Source organism: Juglans regia, chromosome 5 (genome assembly GCF_001411555.2).
Source record: "Juglans regia cultivar Chandler chromosome 5, Walnut 2.0, whole genome shotgun sequence".
Taxonomy (NCBI): Eukaryota; Viridiplantae; Streptophyta; class Magnoliopsida; order Fagales; family Juglandaceae; genus Juglans; species Juglans regia.
In genome coordinates this window covers 18,410,934-18,427,074 of record NC_049905.1, presented here as the reverse complement: position 1 = coordinate 18,427,074, position 16,141 = coordinate 18,410,934, and the positions used below count along the sequence as shown (strand labels likewise).

Below are 16,141 nucleotides of genomic sequence, written 5' to 3'. Positions count from 1 at the left end.
GTTATATGTTGCTTATCGCTAACAAGCAAACATCGCTCCAGCTTACTATTGTGCTCTTTTATCCAAGAAAGTGTTACTCAAGTGATTAAATTACCTATATGGTATCATTAATATAGAACTCGACACGGTTGTAGAAATAAAGACCTCAAAGATTTGGGCTTCGGATAGGCTAATTAATTCAGATGCAACAAAATTGAAAATTTCTGGCACAAGAACATTCAGATCATACACAGTCTACAAAATAATGTTAAACTCTTCAATGCACGAAAATTTATATAATTTTGTGGGAAAAGGCTTGTTTTATTTTCCACAAATGGTTTTGGTGTGATTCGGTATTTATTTGCCACCACCATTTGTCTTGAGAAAATAATTCATGGCAAAAAAAAAGACCTAATATTTTTTTATAAAAAAAAAAGCATATACGAAAGTTAAAATTATATATGTCAAACAATGATAGGTGTTGATGTCATGTTACCAATGGTTTAGTAATGTAATTAATGTAATTCCAATGGAAGCACCAAGTTGATCTTTCTTAAAACCACAGGGAGTGAAAAGGTCAAATAAAAACACAGAAAATAATATGATTTCAAGAAAAGCCACAAGAACACTATTTGTATTTAACCCTAAATAAAAACTTCGATCCAGGTGGAAAAGGTAAACTCATATCCAGAGCACTAGTGTTCCTGTATTCAAGAAGTATGCTTCTTTGTAAAAGTTATCCTTTGATTTTAGACTTACCCCAAAACATCAACATATCCCACGCCACTTTAATACTTCCATCAGAAAGTTCTAAATATCCTTGAGAAGTATCTTACACTCAAAGCAATTTGACAATGATAATGGGAGGTAATTTATGATTCTCCCAAAGAATTTTCATCATTCTAGACCAAGAAACTCCTATTCTTCAAAAGATTTCAGCATCAGATAAAAAGCTTAGTAGTAAACCAATCAACAGTTTAAATACAGTGTAATATGTTAGTACAAAAATACATTAAATTCACAAGAATTCTTTAAAAAATACTTACAGTGCTATATAACAATTTTCAAAGGATTACGAAGCTGCCAGAAGTGGAAAAACAGCTGCAGAACAGTATAAAATACACTGTGGCTGTGGGTCACAGATACCCACTTTTCAACGGAGACAAACGAAGACCCAAAATTGATAGAATAGGGCCTAGGGATGTCGGTGAAGCTAGTAGTGGTGAAAGTTGGCCGTGGGTAGCGGCACAAAAGGTGGTTTAAGGCCAAAAATACACAAAACGGATATAGGGTTGGTTGTGCTTCACCGGTGACGGATCGGAGGTGGGGTTGGGTCCAATGGGTTTCCAAGAGGTCGAGAATGAAGTGGTGTGAAGATGGTGGCCAATGGTGGTGCGACGGCGGCGCGAGAGCACAAGAGGTGCCGCGGCTTTGTGGTGCGCGTGGAGGCTAACGGTGACGCAAGGGAGGCTGAGATCGAAGGGGGAAGGTTGCCGGTGGGTGGGGAAGACGGTGGGCAGGGCGGTGCAAGTCACGGCGGCGCGGTGGCGGTAGGCTAGGCGGACGAAAGAAATGCACGGGGAGAGGGAGAGAGGCTGGGTCGCGCGCGGGAGAGAAGGCCGAAGGAGAAATAAGGGGAAAAGAAAAGAAAGAGAAAAGAAAAGGAGAGGAAAGAAAAATGGAAGGAAAAGAAATGAAGTCCAATCCTTATAACTTGGGTCACAAAAATGATCCAACGGAAACGATTTCAAAATCTCAAGTTAAATAAAATAATTTAAACGTAATGATAAAGTCAAATTGAAATAATTAAATCCCACAGTAATTAATTAAATATGAAAAATAATTTAAATGCACAACAATAAATAAATATTAAGAAAGCACATAAAAATAAATTTTCACCAATTAAAAATCCTAAAAATAATCCAATTAAAATCCAATAATTTTAAAACAAGAGAATAATTTTTGAATAAAATAAAAATAATCTTTCAATAAAAATATACTAAAATACAGGGTGTTACAGTTATTATCGTTGGAAAAGGTCATAACACCGCCGCAAATACTAATAACACGAATTAAAATGGTTAGTATATTTGTGGCGGACAGGCGTCGCAGCAAAAAGATCAAAATTTTCGTAGAAAAAACTAATAACCGACGACCAAAAAAAATTTGTGTATTAGTTTTTTTGCGGCGAGATAATGTCGCCGCAAAAAACTAATAACCTTGTCGCCAAAACTTATAACCCACGAAAGGGACATATTTTTGTTAAATTTATTTCGGGCGACTTATAATTGCCGCAAAATACTTTTATTTCGTGGCAAAAAGTCGTTTTCCCACAAAGTTATACTCACCGATGTGATCTCGTAGCAAAAGACTTGTATTTTTTCCACGACCAATTTTCGTGTCATAAACCTACCATTTGCGACGATCGTTTATCTTGGAAAAAGAATTCGTGAAAAAAACTCATATTTGTTGTAGTGACTATTTACATAGATAGAGCTAGAATGAGAAGGAACTGTAGACAAACAACCCATCAGGGGCAACCTCTGATAGCCCCCCCAAAATTTTTCAAAAATATGTTTTGATATATAGTTTTTTCAAAAATATTTGAATATAAAGATAATTTGCCCCCCCAAAATATTTTCAAAAATCTCTTCTAGTACTTAGTTGTCTAGATTTCTCTTAGTTTTTTTAATAATTGTTTCATAATTATACATACTTTTTGTCATTAATAAAATCTTACATTTTTTTTTTACATCTCATAAGAGGCAATAAAATATCTTGATCTTTTTTCTATAAGCTATTTGGTAAATTTACAACTTCATTTTTCCTATTTATTTGCACTTTTCCTTTTAAGTCTTCTACTAGCAAACTTGTTTGGATTGGTTTTGTTAGTAAGTACATATATACTACCATCAAGTTAACAATTATAAGTGAATTCAACAAATCTCGCATAGTTATTTCTATCTATATTATAGAGACTTTACAATATTCATTCTTAGATTTAACAAAAAATTTATCTTTGTTTACTTAATTTTTATCATTTGCTTCAAAAAATCTTACATGTCTATTTCTATCTTAATTTTTATTTTTCATTTGAGTCCAATAGAGCTCAAGTGAGAGATTTAGATGTGTGGCTTTAATAATTTAGTTTGTCCCTAAATAACAACCTTATATGGTTAATGTTAAATGTCGGTGACACACTTTGCTGTCTTAAATGTCGGTTACTATTCATCCTTACATACGACACACTTGCTAATCGCCCCCCCATGCAACAAATCCTAGTTCCGCCCCTGCAACCCATCATATTATATTTATATGTGGTAATAAAAGTATAACTCCTATAACTAAAGTATCGTACAAGCATTTGGTAGCATAACTCATGTTACTAAAATTATATACTTACACACATCTTGTTTTTAAATATGCGACCATAGACTTAGCATCATGTTTTTAAATATACGACCATAGACTTGTATTTTTTACTTATCAAAAAAACAATATACGACCATAGACTTGCACATGTTATCTATTGCAAAAAATTATACAATCAATGGCACAATTTTCAAACATCAATGGCAAGAACAGAGTTCCACTATATATTGCAAAATAACACAAACCAAATCTATTGCATAGTGAAATGAAAATAACACCAACGAAAATAACTCAAATCAACACCAACCCATAGCTCATTATAATTCATCTATTGCAAAATGACAAAAACCAAAATACCTCATTCTTCTTTCCTAACCCAAAGAAAATTGGGATTTCAACGTATTCGTTCTATATTCTCTGCTAATACGATGATGTGATGAATTGAAAAATGACTATTGTACACGTATCTTGAGGTAGTGTTCCTGATAATTGACAACCTTGGTAAACCCCGTCTCCCAGTTTTTTAACATCAGGTTGAAGCTAGTGGGTAAAACAGTCACATTTCCCAAGGGGGTAAAATGTTGCATGCTCTTCTGAGCATAGTTTGTATCACACGTCATTTGTAAATTCAATATATAGCAACGTTTGAAAATATGCACTCTTTTGATACTAAATGCTTTGTTTTTTCGCATGGCTACTCCATCTCCACGGGAAGAATGGAGGCCTCAAAATCATCCATGTCTTCGAATTAATTTGGAAAATGAGGGGTCTCGCGAATTTGAAAATCGAATTGGTTTATAAACGAATTCGAGGCTCCCCTGTTATTATTTATAAACTACAAGTGGTTTATAAACTACATATGTAAATCGAACACATCAGAATAAAAAAAAATCCTACAATTTATAGATAAAAATCCCTAATGTAAGAGGAAATGATGGAATGTTAATGGAAATATCCACATAAATAATAACAGGGGAGCCTCAAAGTCATGGTAGCTACGAACACCAAAAATGGAGCTACGAACTGTAGCTACGTGCCGCAAGACAGCTATAGACTAGAGGCCGATGTCAGACGAAGGGTTACCTATCGTCAGAAAGAAGCTGCAGAGTTGAGCTACATGTCGGAATACGGCGCTGAAAATGGAACTACAGATTGTACGCCGGTGCCGGACGAAGGGAGAGCCTTGTCGAAAATGGGTTACCAAACATCAGATTTGAGTGATGCAAAGAATAGATTTAGATCGATTTCTATGTTTTTGTTCCTTTCCTGTGCGTTCTTTTTATAAATAACTATACGTGGCATGCCACGTCAGTCAAGAGCAGCCATCAGTGGCCGTAGAAGTACGCTTCTCTCGTTGTGCTCATATCATAGATATTTTCAGATGATCAAGGAGTAGAATAAAAAATGAATGAATGAAATTTCAAAAAGTGCAAAATATAAATATAAATAGAGCAGGAGCCGAGATTGCGTTGGAGCCAAATCAACCAGCAGCCATGCAACCCATATTGCCTCTAGGGTGGGCCAGCCACCCCAGATCTCTAAAGGGGTTCCACTCAGATGACCTCGATTTTTTTTTTTACCTTATTTAATTTCTTTTGGTTTGTAGGTTTTTTACTTTTAAATTTTTATTTTTATTTGTTTGTGGCACGTGGTGCATTTTTATTGGAGGCGATGTAACTTAGGAGCAGCATGTCGAGATTTCATTAGTATGTCTGACAAATATGTAACGGAAGGAATAAAATGACCGAAGTTGAGAGAAATAATTAAAAAGTTGATTTTTTTTTTTTTTTTAAGCCATTGGATAATCTATCTAAAGGGCAAACCACATTGACTGTCTTTAGTATTTAATCCATGTATTGATCCAATCGCACAAATCTCAATAACATATATTTCAACAAACTCTTATCACAACTGCTCATTGTTCCTACTAACTTTCAAAAAACACAACAAAAAATATATCAAGTTTTTTCATCCATAATTCTAAAAATTTCCAAACCAATCAAACAACCCAATAGTTCCAAATCTCTTTCAGCAACCAACGCCTTCTGTAGTTCTACTGATGCAAACCATAGCATATATTAAGACAACTCCGTAAAAAATGGACCCTTTCCCTTATGAATATATGACCATGATACAAGAATCAACAATTGACGAACGAGACGACCGACAGAACACATATGCACACAAAATTAATTGAAATAATAGAGAAATCTAGACGACCTACATAAGCAAAGCCCATAAAAGACCCAGTAAACTCAACCAGCAGCTGTAGTACATAAGATACAACGCATACGATGTGCATCCGACTGGGAACCATCATCATCGTCACCATCATCTACATCAACAGTATCGTATTCATATTCTACATCCCGGTAGGTGGCTTCGGACCCTTTCCTACCACTAACATTGTAGGCAGAATCCATAAGACAAGTCATGTGATAAGCATGACAGCAAAAGAAAGCGATGACCGACACATTTTGTATAGAGAATGGATCAAAACACATGCAGCACCTTGCACCACCCTTAGTCTTAGACTTAACCTCCAAGGTTCTCACATTTGATGATCTCACAGGTGCCTGAGAAACCATACTGTCGTTCCTCTTTGCCCGTGCTTCATCTTCTTCATTGCTCAAGTAAATCCCATGTATTGCCTCTTTGTAATACTTAACCAAAAGGTTCACACTATCAGCCTGTTTCACAACCACAGTAAAATGTCAGGCATTTTATATGTTATCCTTCTAAAATAAAATGCAATAGTGGTATGTGAAGCACAGGAGTACCTTGAGGATATCATTGCAACCATGTCTAAGAGATGTTTCAGTCCTATAATCAGTAATGATCTTGACCAGCCGATCTCTAAGCCTGAAGGAAGCAAGAAAACGAGAGAAATTACACACAATTCCCTTGATTAAGGACTTATGCCTCGTTTGGTTATGCAGTTCAGATGAGATGAGATAAGATATTTTGTTAAAAGTTAAATAAAATATTGTTATAATATAAATTTTTAATGTTTTGGGATTTGAAAATTTTGAATTGTTTATTATATTTTGTGTGGGAGTTTGAAAAAGCTCTAATGATTATATGAGATGAGATGGTTTGATTTTGTGTAACCAAACCAGCCCTAATGCTTCAGAACATCTGTCTCACTAATGTTCATCAAAAGTTACAGGCTGCAAAACATCAAATTCCAGTCTATTTGGGTCTGTATAAAGTGTACACCTTACTTAACCTTCTTCACCATCAAGAAGAACAAGTGAAGAAAGGTTATACTAATAACATCACTGATGGCATCTTCAAAATATTGAGCTTCTACTACCACCAAGATATATATTTATCATTCAGTTCAAGAAAAACTGAAATTCCAATAATTATGATGCAAGACCAAGATTTCTTTTGAGATAGGAAGAACTACAGGAAGAAATTCAGCATCATTCTAATCACACTAACCGAGGTATCTCCAAGCCATTGGGAACCATATTTACAATATAGAGAGGATCAAGACTTCCAACTGTGTGCTCCAACAACATACCCACCTGGTAATGAGCGAGAGCAATTTTAGAAGAACTTTTTTTTTTATAGGTAGCAATTTTAGAAGAACTTCCAAGAGACAAACAAAGAAATATTCAACTAAACGTTCATACCTACTTTCAAGCCACATGAATATGTTCGATACATACCATTTCAGGTTTGTGAAGACATTGCTTTATTAATTCTTCCCAAAGGTCATCGTCATGCTGCATGGTCACAAACTCTACAGCCTGCGCATAATGATAATGCTTGTCTCCTCACACCACCAAAATTCAGAATCAACCAAAATGCAAATAGCAATGCCATACAATATGAAAAATACCTCCTCTATATCCCCTAAGTTATTTATAATGACAGCAAGGGCTTGTTTAGAATTTCCCATTCTTCCAAGGATGAAGACTTGCTCCCTTAGAAGATCTCTTCTGATGCAAATTTCATATGCCTGAAATTTGAATTTAAGAGTTTATAAACTATAGACATAAGATTTCAAACTGACCATCTGATAGACACCAAGGTGGATCAAGTCTTAAAGATTATTTGCAAGTTTCAGATAAGGCAATCACAAGATCGAGAGCTAAGAAGTGGGTTTCAAGAGATTTCATTCCCACAGGTTCATATCACCATCTTCATACCTTTTCAAGTGTATAATGTTGACTACTACGAAGAAAAGGAAGTAGCATCTTTGGATCAAAATCTGCATAGAGCTCCACCTATCACAGTAAAATATATAGGAAAAATCTTCAGACAACCCAAGTGTTTAATGGCATCAAATGTTGCAACAACCATGCAACATGGTAAGAAAGATAAAAGATAAGTTATGAAAGAAACTTTAAGAATGGCCATAAGAGATGCATGGTACCAATGCAGTTAAAGGTGGATGTGCAAGCCACGGACCTAAGCGTGGTCCACCATGGTATGTTATGATAAGTTAAGTGGTTCCCCTTGTGGCCACAAGCAATGGAACCAGTGCACGACCCTACACACATGGGTTAAAGTGTGCTGGCAATTGAAGAAGGGGAAAGACAAGTTTAATGAGTTATGCATGGTACATGTTACATGTTTATGTTAGTATTGAGTATTTCACTCATTTTGTTTGTTTGTTTGTTTTTATGTTTTTAAAATGTCCAGGTAAAGAAGATAGTGCTGACAAACTGATAGCCAGGTATTGATCATGTGTCAAGGGATTTTAAGACAGTTAATGAGCGTCTTTTTTCATTAAAATATCAGTTTTAAATTTTCTTGCTATGAGACTACATTTTTGTTATTTTTTTGGGAATTTATTTTCAATAAAGTATTTTTATCATGTTCGGTCTCTTACCGAGCACAGTTATGAAAGTACATAACACTCCTAACCTATGGGAAGGGGGTGTTACACACGGGCTCATTATTATGGGATGCTAATATATAAAAAAAATGTGGTGAATCTATGGATCATTTATTATTTCATTGTGAGGTGGCATGGACTTTATGGGGTGAGATTTTTAACAAGAATGGAATTGCATGGGTGATGCCTAGGAGGGTGGTGTATCTTCTTGCTTGTTAAAGTGGTCTGCAGGGCAGCCCCCAATTGCTGCCGTCCAGAAAAGGATTCCTCAATGTCCCGTGTGGTACATTTGGCTTGAAAGGAACGGCTAGAGTTACTGGGAACGCTCTTTGGAAAAACTTCAATGTTTCTTTTCCACACTTTTCCTTTGAGCCTCTGCTATTGTTTTTAAAGGGCTCATTTTCATGATTTTCTTGTATCCATCTCTAGCTCCTAACTGCTAACTAGGTGGTCTCAGACGTATACTTCTTGTGCACTTGGACTATGCTTACTTGATTTGATAAATGTTTATTTTACTTATAAAAAAAAGTTCTATTCAAACATGAACACATCCTATCTTGATAAGAATGCAGTCATGTATTTTTTTTTATCGGTAAGAATGCACTCGTGTATAAACATGAAAGCATTATCTATTACTAATTTAAAATATTAGTATCTTCACTGGGAAACACACAGAGCAAAGCAAAACATGTTTCAGCATTTCTCAATACCTGCATATCATGAAAATCCTTTCCAGCATGTGGATTTACTTCAAATAAAGAATGGAGATACAGGTGCAGGAAATATCTGTGATCACACTTATTGCTGGCATTCAGAAGTTGAGAAACAACATCAGATGGAGTAATCAAGTCCTTATTTTGGATCAATAACAGAACTGCATGCTTGCAATCTATCATCACAAGTTGCAAGACCTACATTGGCATATGTAAATAAAGGCAGTCAGAAATCTTACAATGACACGAGAATGAGAATGGAACGGAAACAAGTGTGACAAATAGGAAAAAGGGAAGATTTTGCAGAATATATTTTGCCAACACCAGATATCATGTACAAGGCTCAGTTGAGATCAACAGTGGCATACCTTTTCACGAATTGCATGATGCAAGTTGTATTTTTCGATGTAGTCAAACACTTCTGGCTTCATAAGCTGAAAATTACACCCAAAATAAAAAGAATAAATAAATAAATAGAACAACGTGGACAAATATGTTAGAACACAAACAGAGATGGGACACCATGATTTTCCAAAGCATTTAACATAAAAGTTCCATCTTAATGCTAAACTTTGGTGTTCTCTGTTTTTGCATTAATCTTCCGTGTGCAGCAGTAACACTTACATCAGTATAGATTAAAAGAGCTTTCTCGTATTGCCCATCTATTACATACAATTGTGCTAGTGCCTGCCAGAGAAAAGGAATGCATAAATAATATGGTGAGATAAAAAAAAAATATGCATATGGCACCACTAAATTTTAACAAGCAAGAATGTATGTATGTGCTGACATACCTCTTTGAGTGCATCAGTCATGGATGAAGTAGTAAGCTGTGTTTCTATGGCAGCAATAACAGGCAATGCAGAATAAATCACATGTGGCCAAGATTTGACAGTTGACAAAAGATCCTCATGGAAAGAAGAATTTGTAGCCAAAGCTACAAGAGCAACCTGTAGCACAAAAAGCAACAAGAGGCCTTGAATCCCATGTTGGAACAAAAGATATTTAGGCACAATATTTTTTCCTAACAGACCTCATAAGCAGTATCACGCAGTTTTGGGTTTTCTGTTGGTATATATGGAACCAACACGGGAAGCTGACGGAGATGAGCAAAGTGGAAAACCCATCTGTGGAAAGCAGCCACTGCCAGTTATTTAGAAGAATAGGACAAGGAGCAATAATTATAAGGCAGACAGTACCTTTCCCATGCCGAAGCAGATCCTTGCAACAATTTGGGACACAAAGATGCAGCTTCAGCATACTTCCTTTCCACAATCAAATGATCAAGGTATCTTGATCCAACCTGCACATATGGTGCGAACAGTGATCAAACTATGCTATAGAGTATATATGAAAAGCAAAAGACAGTAAGGTAATCAACTAAAGTCACGTGAGCATTACAGTATCACTGTATTTCCATTTTCCAAGGTGCTTTCCTAATGTAAATTTATCTCTGATAATTAGGCCCCGTTTGGATACACAAGTATTCTCAAGTATTCTTAGATATTTCCTTTCCAAACATTACTCAAACACAAAACATTTTCAATTTCAAATATTCAACTTTTTCACCTAATCATTATAACTTTTCCAAACTCCCAAACAAAACACAAAAAACAATACAAATCTTTCAAATTTCAAAACAAAAATTATATTAAAACAATTTTTTATAATATTTTTACTCTAACTTTTTCTCTCTCATTTCCCAAAACCCAGCAAAACATCTTAACTCAAACAATTTCACTACTATTTACAAATATTCAAAGTATCCAAATGGGCCATAAATTGCAGCACTGATAAACTAGAGCGAATCTAATTTGTGACATATACGTTTTAACCAAAAGTAGTATCCTATGATTACTTATAAAAAAAAAGTAGTATTCTATGATTCAATATGGGTGTAATCCAACAATCTTAATTCAGTGAGGAAAAGGAAAATAGTATCAAATGTGGTGTATCATGCTATGTATTTACAAAGGAAACACAAGTAGGAGCTGTCTACAGACGCCCCAGATGAAAAAACAGAAATAAAACAAAAAATACAATCTTCACTATCAAATGGTAAATGGGCCGTAAGTATTCAAATGGGCCATAAATTGCAGCACTGATAAACTAGAGCGAATCTAATTTGTGACATATACGTTTTAACCAAAAGTAGCATCCTATGATTCAATATGGGTGTAATCCAACAATCTTAATTCAGTGAGGAAAAGGAAAATGGTATCAAATGTGGTGTATCATGCAATGTATTTACAAAGCAAACACAAGTAGGTGCTATCTACAGACGCCCCAGATGAAAAAATAGAAATAAAAAAAAATACAATCTTCACTATCATCCCCAGTATTTAACAAGTACAACAAAAACAAATGCTATATTCCCACACTCATGCATGTTTCATGTAAATTATATGAAACTGAATAAAATTAGAACCAGAACAAATTGAAAATACTTCATCGAGAAGTTCACTCCGTCCCTGACCAGCTTCAACAGCTGCCAAAGCTTTTTCATGCCACCCATGTTGAAGAAGCCATGTAATATGATCTTCGGCATCCCTAACCACAATAAATGCATTATAAAGTTTTCAATATATATTATTGGAACACTTAATACGGACTGCTAGTCCCAAAAAAAATTATTTTATGACAAGGAAATACTTTGTTGTATGGGATGATGGGATCTAAGGGGATTATGACAAGGAAATCCTGCGACAATGCAAACGCAATATGTCCTTTACCCGGTTAAACCTAGGACCCATGTTAAAACTCTACATCACATGAATCAGGTAAATCATCAATCTTCACCGATGGAGCGTGACCCCTAAATTGATTGAACCCAAGTTTCAAACATTAGACCTGGGGGAAGCATCCCCCAAGACTAAGGCGCTTACCACTTACTCGAGCCCCCTAGGGGTTTAGTCCAAAAAATTAACATACAAAACATTTTATACACCAGGTAAAAAAACATTTTTTTATCAACATGACCAAAAATCCTTAGAAAAATAAGGCTAAACGGTAACTTTGGCTTCATTAAAATTTAGCAAAACCGGTCAAATCCCATAAAAAGTTTACCAAAATAATTATTTGTCACTAATTAATATCATATCCCTAAATTGTGAATTCTATGATATTGATTGGACAAAGATAATGCATGTAGAAGTGTAAAAAAATTATATAATAATCAATCTAATTATCAATTACTTTTTTCATGACTTTATAATGATCGCCAAATCAATACTCACATCACGCCTAATTCATACTGTTGCAATAAATTATGAAATAAGAAACAACCATACTAACCTCGGTTTTGCAATAACTACATCCTTTGGGGATACAACATAGTACAGTGGTTCATCACCTGCAGCCCACTGACCACCAGCATAGCTGCTACCTACATTGACAGAAAAAAAAGTATAACTCCAGCTTAAATATTCATGACCTTATATGCATAAAAAAGAACTTCACTAACAAAGACATTAACCTGAGAAAGGTGCATGTGTTAGGGAATAATCCTTTGCCTTGTAATGCTCAAAGCCATGTACAGGTAGGGCATCTGTAGAAATCTCATCATTACTCCATGTTACTATACGCACTTCTGGTCTCTGTGCATTTCCCTGCTTGTAATTATATTTTCCCGGGTCAGAAAATTTTTTGTAAGTTTTCCATGGTGGAAACAATCAGGATAGATAGCACAAAATCAGGGTAAATAAAGAAGAAAGTTCAGATAAGAGCAAAAATAGTATTTAAAATATGCATATCTTCGAGAAGGCAACTTATAACATAAAATTGGAATCTACCCTTACTCGATGTTTTAAATTCTGTTCCGGTGATCATTCTAGTTTACGCATTGGAACAAAATATTTCAATACTGGTGTGTTCCGGTTTACCATTTCAGGATTAGCTATATATGTATATGTATAAACTGATAATTAATAGAATAAATACATGTATATGTAAATGTGTATCGTGTGTGTGTGTGTGGAAGAATTGAAGATTTATGAAATGAATATACACTGAAAAGTTTTTAAAAAAAAATAGGGATATTGGTGTGAAAAATATTATTAAGAAATCACAAACTCGAGTTGAGACACAAAATAAACAAAAGAAAAAAAATAAAAGAGCCGAGAAATTATTAAAAAAATGAGATTTAGAAAAAGAGAGAATGAGGAGGGGACATACATAAAGTTCCAAAAAATTTAAATTATATAAATGCCTCTTAGATTTTAAAATCGCATAAATGTCACCTAGATTTAAATTTTACAAAAATGTCACCCAAAGTCAAGAAAATTACAAAATTTTCATTAAAACGGTCCAAAACGGAATGTAGTCCAGAATGCAAATTCCGGCCAGAATTAGCCGAAATGAGTAGAATAGGCCAGAACAGACCGAAGTTTGGAGTGAAATGGAACAGAGAGGTATAGTGTACCAGGTACTGCATCGGAATGGAAAACTTCGGCTAGAATGGACTGAACAGAACAGAGTTCAAAACTATGCTCTTATTACCATTATATTAGGAAGAGCAAACAAATAGATGAGAAAGTAAAGCTTCTATCCCATGGCGAAAATATGACAAAAGTGGTACAAACATGTGCCTAAAGATTACAACTCAAAAAGTTAAACAAAGAACAGGTAATTTAAACAATTCAAGTAAAGAAAACACATCATATACTGTTACTGTAAAAATGAGAATTTAAGATTACTAAATTAGTAAAGAAAACAGTAGAAGTTATAAAAAAAACATCAAAGTGGCCCAGATTCAGCATAAACTTTCTTCTGTTAAATTGATGCTTTATCTTCAAGAAACAAATAAATAGAAGATTTGGAGCGTGAATTTCAAGTCTCAAGCTGAAATGTCAAATAGGGGAACACTGATGTATTTCAAAAGAAGGCAAGGGATAAAGTACCTGCCATGATGGAATGGTGCGAGTACATTCCTTCTCCCCATTTACTTCCCCAGGAATATATGCTAGAACAACCAAAGAGTCACCAAAAGGAGCTATTCCTGAGATGAAATGGCTGGTTTGGAAAGATGCCACAATATCCACCTGGTTCCTACTTGACATCGGAACATGTTTATATGTCCCATTTGTTGCTCTATGCTGATTTGTTCTTATGGATGCAATTTTAACAGATGATCCCCAGCCAATGACCAAGAGAGTGTCATCCTGAACTTGTCATTGACAAAATACATATTTTAAGATAGAAAATATATATATATATATATGTGTATTTTGCAGACATTTACATTCCCACTTATTCGTGTATGTGTGTATTGTTGTAGCTGCTTAGACAATTACTGCAAGCCTGTAACAACTGCAGTGGCTTGCATTAAGCATATCCCAGTACAGAGGCCAGCTAATCTTTGACTAACCTGCCAAACCAAGTGAGGAACCAAAACCTCAGGATGTGTGCTTCCTCTTGGTCTTTCAATAAATGTTATACGCTGATCATCTGCAGTGTCATAAACTTTCACTCCCGCATCATTAGCCCAAGCAATGAGACTTGTTCTCCACTTCACTGCATGAATTGGACCTTCACCAGAATGCAAGACCTGGAAAACAATTTTTTTTATTTTTTTGTTTCAAGAAACCAAAATGTAAAATTCATTTTTCACTTTCCATTAGCCAGTAGACTAGTACAAACCTGGTCACGATAGCCAAACCATTTCTTGGCATTATAATATAAATGACCTGCTAACCCACCAGCCACAAATCTTCTTGACGTTTTTCTCACATAATCTGGGTCCAGAGCAATAGCCTTCATTGGGCGATGATACTCAAACTTCATTTTCTCATCGGTGAAAAGGCTGTTTATTACGACAGACCCATCATCAGAACAGCTTCCTACATATTCACCTTCTATGTCAAAGCTAAGGTCATTGACAGCAGCAGTATGAACATGGAATTCCTTAATCTGAAAAGAAGAACAGCTGCATATTTCAAACCTAAAGCATGTGATTTTAATTGAAGTAACCTATTGCAATCATCTATCAGCTGCAGCCAGAATAAAAAGTGTGGTTCATTCAACCCACTAGCCTCAAATCTATGATGATAGTCTCAGAGCCCCTCCATATGATTAGCTGGCAGAAAATATTTGAGATGATAATACTAAGGAAAATGTCATATTCTTTTGACAGCCCAATGATAGTGTAAAGTACATTTCATAATTGGTTTCAATTTCACAAATTTAAGAAAGATAATGCATATGATGCCACAGGATGAACTTAGATTACGGGAAAATATTCCATTATAAAATATTCCACCTCTCCTCAGTATATAACTATAAAAGAAATGGCAGCTCCATTTCTGCTTTAAGTAACTTTCTTGCAAAGGCCATGTGGAAGTCTCGTTAGACGGTAATAAGAAACTCCCGCAGAACAAGGACCGTAGTTCTCAAAAAAAGCCATTAGCATTTAACTAGGTCTACATGGTGAGGAATGACTCAATGACCAGTTATCCAGGGGGAGAACAAAACTCGAGATCTAACGAGCTCCAAATTTAATCGACGAAAGATTCGAAATTTCCCAAAATTCAAAAACTTGAGCTAATTTCAGTTTTTAACGACGAAAAGAAACTACAAACTCAGCGAAAAACAAACAAGATGTAAAATCTCATGACTGACCTGGTTCCCAAGAAAATCGAGGATGTGAACGGTGCCACCATGGGTCCCGAGCGCGATCATGCGCTCCGCGACCGCGATACACGACGCCGCATCGCTTGCCAGCAGGACCGGTATGCTGCCCCCCATTCTCTGGTACTTGAGCCTCGGCTCTTCTTCTTCTTCTTCTTCTTCTTCTTCTTCGCCGTCTTCGCCTCCTTCTTCTTCGTCTTCCTCTTCTCTCTCATCGTCTCCGTCGACGCCATTCTCCGAGGGTATCGGAGCCATTTGTAAAGCTGTTCTTGGCGGCCTCATCTTCGAGAGAATAATGGAGAGACACAGCTGGTTGGGTTTGGTTTGGTTTGGGTTGTTTTTTTTTTTTTTTTTTTTTATTTCAATTACAATCAGTTGGCGGGTTATAGTTGGTCAGTCTCCACTTATTTATTTGCAAGACGACAAAGGGGGAAGTGTGCTGACTAAATGACGCCCTCGTGGGCTGCCACCTGTACCGTTTCCTTTTAGTTGGGGGACCCGCGTCGTTACGTTATCACCCTATAGTTTGCCCCGTTGCACCTTAATATCACTATCACTGTATTTTGTTTATTATGGCCGGTGAAATTGTCGTTGTCATTAG

General features: G+C 35.7%; 1 protein-coding gene across 1 annotated transcript; it reads right to left on the bottom strand.

Annotated features, from left to right (window-relative positions):
- Positions 1 to 5,238: 5,238 nt before the first annotated feature.
- On the bottom strand, positions 5,239 to 15,885 carry LOC109001078 (vacuolar protein sorting-associated protein 41 homolog). The gene is made up of 19 exons (XM_018978201.2): positions 15,532 to 15,885; positions 14,554 to 14,823; positions 14,282 to 14,461; positions 13,815 to 14,075; positions 12,392 to 12,524; positions 12,211 to 12,301; positions 11,364 to 11,466; positions 10,116 to 10,219; positions 9,950 to 10,043; positions 9,711 to 9,866; positions 9,541 to 9,603; positions 9,285 to 9,350; positions 8,914 to 9,114; positions 7,512 to 7,589; positions 7,202 to 7,321; positions 7,029 to 7,109; positions 6,799 to 6,884; positions 6,132 to 6,213; positions 5,239 to 6,041 (listed from the first exon to the last, which is right to left on the bottom strand). The coding sequence occupies exons 1-19, from the start codon at positions 15,820 to 15,822 to the stop codon at positions 5,607 to 5,609; spliced, it is 2,895 nt and encodes a 964-aa protein (XP_018833746.1). The 5' UTR covers positions 15,823 to 15,885; the 3' UTR covers positions 5,239 to 5,606.
- Between the last annotated feature and the right edge of the window lie 256 nt (positions 15,886 to 16,141).

Excerpts from the sequence above, each read along its gene's own strand:
- LOC109001078 (XM_018978201.2), bottom strand. The coding sequence starts at position 15,822 with ATGAGGCCGCCAAGAACAGCTTTACAAATGGCTCCGATACCCTCGGAG. Across the intron at positions 10,220-11,363 it reads GGAGTGAACTTCTCGATGAA|GTTGGATCAAGATACCTTGA; the intron begins GTATTTTCAATT and ends CCATATGTGCAG. Across the intron at positions 6,042-6,131 it reads GTTGCAATGATATCCTCAAG|GCTGATAGTGTGAACCTTTT; the intron begins GTACTCCTGTGC and ends GTTGTGAAACAG.